This window comes from Oppia nitens, unplaced genomic scaffold, assembly GCF_028296485.1.
Source record: "Oppia nitens isolate AA-2021 unplaced genomic scaffold, nextdenovo-longstitch-racon4-pilon3 scaffold1_pilon_pilon_pilon, whole genome shotgun sequence".
In the NCBI taxonomy this organism is placed as follows: Eukaryota; Metazoa; Arthropoda; class Arachnida; order Sarcoptiformes; family Oppiidae; genus Oppia; species Oppia nitens.
The window spans coordinates 13,619,286-13,625,472 of NW_026533199.1; the positions used below are offsets into that span (position 1 = coordinate 13,619,286).

Genomic DNA, 6,187 nt, shown 5'->3' on the forward strand with positions numbered 1-6,187 from the left:
TACTAAATAAAAATTAACTATATTTTTTTGGTTAATATGTTTCATAATAGTGCCGATAGTATATAGTTTAAAAATAAACACTTTAAAATTTTAAAAAATTTTGAATTAATAATGTTACTAAAATTTACTATTATTTTTTACTTTATATAATTTTACAATAAGTTAATTAATTTTTTTATATCAAATAAATTTTTATTACTTAAATTTTATTATTTATTTTTTAAAGAAAATAATAATTAATAACTGTATTGCAAAAACATATTTTCTATTAATAGGCGATCATTTATACAAACTTTATAACTATATTTATTTACTATTTAATTTTTAATAACTATTTGCAACAAACATAAACAAAATTTTATATATATATATCATAATTTATAATAAAAATAAATATATACTATTTTTTGCATTAAATATTATTTAATTACTAATAGTAATAAATTAATCATTAATAGTATATTTTGTTACTTTTTATTATTAGATTTTTACTATTAGATTTTTATTATTAGAAAATTAAATACTGTTTATTTGATTTGTATCTAAAAAAATTAATATTTAAATGTAAATAATAAAAATTAATATTTAAATGTAAATAATAAAAATTAGAATAATTTAAAATAAGTTTGTTTAGAAATTTTTAATTTCAATAAATTTAAAATTTGTTTCGTTAAAAATTTTATAAAACTAAAAAAAACAATTTATTATAAAAATATATTTTAACATTAATTATTTGCAATTAATATTATTACTTATATAATTAGAATAAGAGTTAAAGTTATATTAAAAAATTATTATAGCTTTTATAGTAAAATACATTTTTATTAATTAAATTTTATAATTTTTTAAATACTAACTTATAACAACTGATAATTATTTATGTTTATTAATTATTAACTATTTAATTTATATATTAAATGCTAATATTAAATGTAAATATAAATATTAAATGTTTTTAAATAAACATTCAATTAACTAATAGACTTGATAAGATATTTATATAATAAAAATTGATTTTTTTTATAAACAAAAATATTAATTAAATATTCATGGTGTCTCTAATTCTAAATAATACTAAAATATAACTATTTATCAATATAAAAAAATTCAAATAATTTAAATTACAGTTTTATTTAAACGTTTTAAAAATTTTCTAATTATAAATAAAATATTGAAATATATAGAAATTAAATAAATAATCAGTATTATTTTTTTAAAAAAAATAATTATAAATTAAAGTTTACAGTTAAATAAAAAATAATACTGTTATTTATTTTATTATTATATATAATATTGTAATATATATATATAAATAATAATATATTACATTATGTATACTGTATATAATCTTGTTAGTTAAGTAATTATTAAGTAATATTTTACTAAAAATTATTAAATTTAAGTGTATTTTTTCAATTAACCATGATTGTAATAATTAACATTATATATATAAGATACTTGTTTAATATAAAAATATCTAGGCCACATATATTAATATTATTATTTAAATAATCAAGTTTAATTTAGCATTATATTTTAAGTTACAATTTATTTTGTATTAAAATATTATAAAAAACAATTGTATTTTTTATACAAATATTTTTATTAATACATTTTTATTTTTATATGAATTTTAGTATTATTTTTTGAAAAAATAATTAAATTAATTGTAACTTTTTAAATTTTATTGTAAGTAATTGTTAATTTTATAAGAATAGTTTTTTATTAAAAAAATAAAATATTAATATAAAATGAAAAGCAAATATCTGAAGCTTTTATAATAAATTAGATAATTTATTAATTAATATTACATTTATAAAATGTTTTACAAAAATGTAGTTAAATTATTTTTAAAAATTTAAATATTAACTAAATTATTTAGATGTTTTTTTAAAACTAGTAATATAATAATTGTTTTAAAACTTAAATTTATATAATTTTATAAATTATATATTTTACATAATTATTATAGTAATTAAGTAAGTTTACAATAATTTTTATTAAATACTAGTAAAAGCAAATAATCATAAACTAATAATTTATAACTTGTAAATTATTATTACTTTTGTAATCAAATGCATTTTGATTATTTGAATTTTATAATTTTATTTTTATATTAAAATCTAACTTCTAAAAACTGATAATTATCTATATAACTAACTAATAAATAATTAATAGTAATAATAAATGCTTTAAAAAACATATAATTAGCTAACTGCCTTGAACTAGAAAATAAATATTTATATAAATTTTTATAACAAAAATATTAATTAAAATAACTTTAATTAAATAAGAGATTTCGTTTAGAACTAAAAATAATACTAAAATATAATTATATATTAATACATTAAAATTTATATAACTTATATTACAGTTTTATTTAAATGGTTTAAAAAAAATATTTCAAATTATAAAATAAAAAAATTTAAATAATTATATTATAATTAATATAATAATTAATTTTATTAGATTTGTTTAATAAGTAAAACTTAACTACAATATTGAAATTAAATGAATAATCAAATTCTGTTTTTTATTATTTATATATTATTATTTTGAATTTAATAAAAAATAAATAATACTTAAATATTTATAAGAAGTACGCTGTTAAAATTAAAATTGATTAATCAAAACATAATTGAAAATTATATTTACAAATTATTACAAATTATTATAAATATTACCATAAACTAATTTAATAAATGTTTTTAATTATAGAAAATCCATAATAGTATATGCAATAATAAAAATTATAAAAAAAGTCATTAATTAATTGAATAGTTTATTGAAACATTAATAATACAATTTATTTATAAAAAAATTCATTACAGTAATATTAATAAGTTTCATTAAGGATTATAAATAATAAAAATATCAATAATTTTATATTATAATTAACAGTTAAAAATATTGAATTGATTATCTTAATAATTATTAATTATAATTTTTAAAAAATAATAATATACTGTCTAAATTATAGCCCGATTTTAACAAATATTGTATATTTAAAAGTCATTATATATTATTATAATATATTTTACCAGGCTATGAGTATAAACTAGTTATTATTTTTATACCAAAATTGATAATAAATGTTTTTAATACCAGAATATGTACGCACTATTCCCAATCTCTTAAACATTCTCTAAAATAAAAAATAATTTTATTAATTAAATTAAGAAAATTTAAAAACTGTTATTAAATACTTTTGCAATATATTGAAATTTATCTATCATAGATTTTCCGGGTAAATTATCAATTATGATAAAATAGCTATTGACAAAAAAAAGTTCCATCCTTGTCCATCTATTCAAATAGCCACCTAATGCAAATTAATAAATTAAAGTAAGTAAAGTAATAAATTATAGAATAATAAAATGTATATATATAAATATATATAATTATTACATTTGTCTTAAAATTTCACAAAATTGAGTTAAAATTTTTAAGCATACCTTCCGATTGATAAGTTTCTACATCAAAATAAATTAAGGCCATCTTAATGGGTTCTGTATCGCTCTCAGTTGGCGTATCTATTGAATTATTAGCCGAAGAATTTACTGATTCTACACTTAAACCCTTATTTCCTATTGAAATAGAAGTAGAATCTTCTGCCATCTCAAACTGCACTTTTGATGATTTACCGCTTTTTATTCCGACATCAGATAGTTTTCCGTCCTTTAACTCGTTGTTAGCATCTTTATCGCAGATCAATGCAAGTTTAACATCTTTTAAAGTAGCTTCCAATATTGTTACACCATCTAAGGTGATCAACAACTGTTTGTTTTTTTTAATCGAGAGATCAGCAAGTTTTTTGTCCTCGGACGCGATCTCTGCAACTTTGTTATCATCTAAAGAGCCAATCTTTTGTTTGATGTCCTCGGACGCGATCTCTGCAACTTTGTTATCATCTAAAGAGCCAATCTTTTGTTTGATGTCCTCGGACGCGATCTCTGCAACTTTGTTATCATCTAAAGAGCCAATCTTTTGTTTGATGTCCTCGGACGCGATCTCTGCAACTTTGTTATCATCTAAAGAGCCAATCTTTTGTTTGATGTCCTCGGACGCGATCTCTGCAACTTTGTTATCATCTAAAGAGCCAATCTTTTGTTTGATGTCCTCGGACGCGATCTCTGCAACTTTGTTATCATCTAAAGAGCCAATCTTTTGTTTGATGTCCTCGGACGCGATCTCTGCAACTTTGTTATCATCTAAAGAGCCAATCTTTTGTTTGATGTCCTCGGACGCGATCTCTGCAACTTTGTTATCATCTAAAGAGCCAATCTTTTGTTTGATGTCCTCGGACGCGATCTCTGCAACTTTGTTATCATCTAAAGAGCCAATCTTTTGTTTGATGTCCTCGGACGCGATCTCTGCAACTTTGTTATCATCTAAAGAGCCAATCTTTTGTTTGATGTCCTCGGACGCGATCTCTGCAACTTTGTTATCATCTAAAGAGCCAATCTTTTGTTTGATGTCCTCGGACGCGATCTCTGCAACTTTGTTATCATCTAAAGAGCCAATCTTTTGTTTGATGTCCTCGGACGCGATCTCTGCAACTTTGTTATCATCTAAAGAGCCAATCTTTTGTTTGATGTCCTCGGACGCGATCTCTGCAACTTTGTTATCATCTAAAGAGCCAATCTTTTGTTTGATGTCCTCGGACGCGATCTCTGCAACTTTGTTATCATCTAAAGAGCCAATCTTTTGTTTGATGTCCTCGGACGCGATCTCTGCAACTTTGTTATCATCTAAAGAGCCAATCTTTTGTTTGATGTCCTCGGACGCGATCTCTGCAACTTTGTTATCATCTAAAGAGCCAATCTTTTGTTTGATGTCCTCGGACGCGATCTCTGCAACTTTGTTATCATCTAAAGAGCCAATCTTTTGTTTGATGTCCTCGGACGCGATCTCTGCAACTTTGTTATCATCTAAAGAGCCAATCTTTTGTTTGATGTCCTCGGACTCGATCCCCGCAACTTTGTTATCAACTAAAGGGTCCATTTTTTGTTTGAAATCCTCGGAAGTGATCCCCTCAACTTTGTTTTGTAGCTAAAAAAATTTTTATACTGTTTATGAATACAATTATAATGCACACATCATATACTAAAAGCATGTATTTCACCGAATACTATATATATATATATATATATATATATATAACATAATGTGTTTCTAGAATATTCTAGAAAACTAGAGGTCCGAACTCAAGAAATGTATGATCCAATTAGAAAATTCTAATTTCTACCCAATCAAATCAAAAGTCTAGTCTCTAAAATTTTTATACAAAATGAATTAATAAAATGAACAAAAAGTATAAATAAATAACGTACATTTTCATTACTAGATCATTATTGTATTAAATATATACTTTTAATTTAAAAATAACATAACAATTTTTGTTTAAATAAAAAAAAGTGGTAAATTTTTATTTAAAAAATTAAAAATATAAAAAGTATACATTAATAAAATTAATAGTCTAATTTATTTGCAATTTATATAAATCAACTGAATAAATTATGTTATTTTTAGATCTAAAATAAAGATTTTTTACTTTAAATAGATTATAATAGTAATTGTTTTTGTTCTACAATATTTATTATATTATATTTAATAAATGAATAGATTATAACAAATAATTATTACCTGTTTATAGAATTTTTTAACTTCTTTATTATTTATATTTATTATTATTAATTATTAAAAGTTTATTTGTATTAATAATTGTATATAAATAATTAATATATTTATTAATTTTAGATACATTTAAAAATTAATAACTTTACTTTTTTAAATGTATATTAAATATTTTTTTTGATAATTATTTAACATTTTTATTAAGAAACAAACATGACTACAATAATATAAAAACTGTTTATAATACTGTAATTACAGCGATTTTTATATTATTATTTTTGATAATAAAATAAAATGCAGTTAATTATGGCACAGTCTTAAAATTTGAAAAACCAATTTCAAATATATATACAGTACATATGATATATAGATATATTAAGATATATAAAGATATATAAAGATATATAAAGATATATAAAGATATATAAAGATATATAAAGATATATAAAGATATATAAAGATATATATAGATATATGTATATATATATATTTGTAAATTATATTGTAATTAAATATTTTTAGATTTTAAGATTAACTTTATTATATATTT

At 19.5% G+C, this 6,187-nt stretch overlaps 1 protein-coding gene across 1 annotated transcript; it reads right to left on the reverse strand.

The window, feature by feature from the left end:
* Nucleotides 1-3,045: 3,045 nt before the first annotated feature.
* Nucleotides 3,046-5,657, reverse strand: LOC128952074 (uncharacterized). The gene is made up of 4 exons (XM_054297407.1): nucleotides 5,647-5,657; nucleotides 3,456-5,052; nucleotides 3,207-3,322; nucleotides 3,046-3,145 (listed from the first exon to the last, which is right to left on the reverse strand). The coding sequence occupies exons 2-4, from the start codon at nucleotides 5,002-5,004 to the stop codon at nucleotides 3,059-3,061; spliced, it is 1,752 nt and encodes a 583-aa protein (XP_054153382.1). The 5' UTR covers nucleotides 5,005-5,052; nucleotides 5,647-5,657; the 3' UTR covers nucleotides 3,046-3,058.
* Nucleotides 5,658-6,187: the final 530 nt, after the last annotated feature.

Coding starts and splice junctions, on each gene's coding strand:
- LOC128952074 (XM_054297407.1), bottom strand. CDS start 5,004: ATGGACCCTTTAGTTGATAACAAAGTTGCGGGGATCGAGTCCGAGGAC. Junction 3,323..3,455: donor AGAAACTTATCAATCGGAAG/GTATGCTTAAAA, acceptor AATTTGCATTAG/GTGGCTATTTGAATAGATGG. Junction 3,146..3,206: donor AATTTCAATATATTGCAAAA/GTATTTAATAAC, acceptor TTTTTATTTTAG/AGAATGTTTAAGAGATTGGG.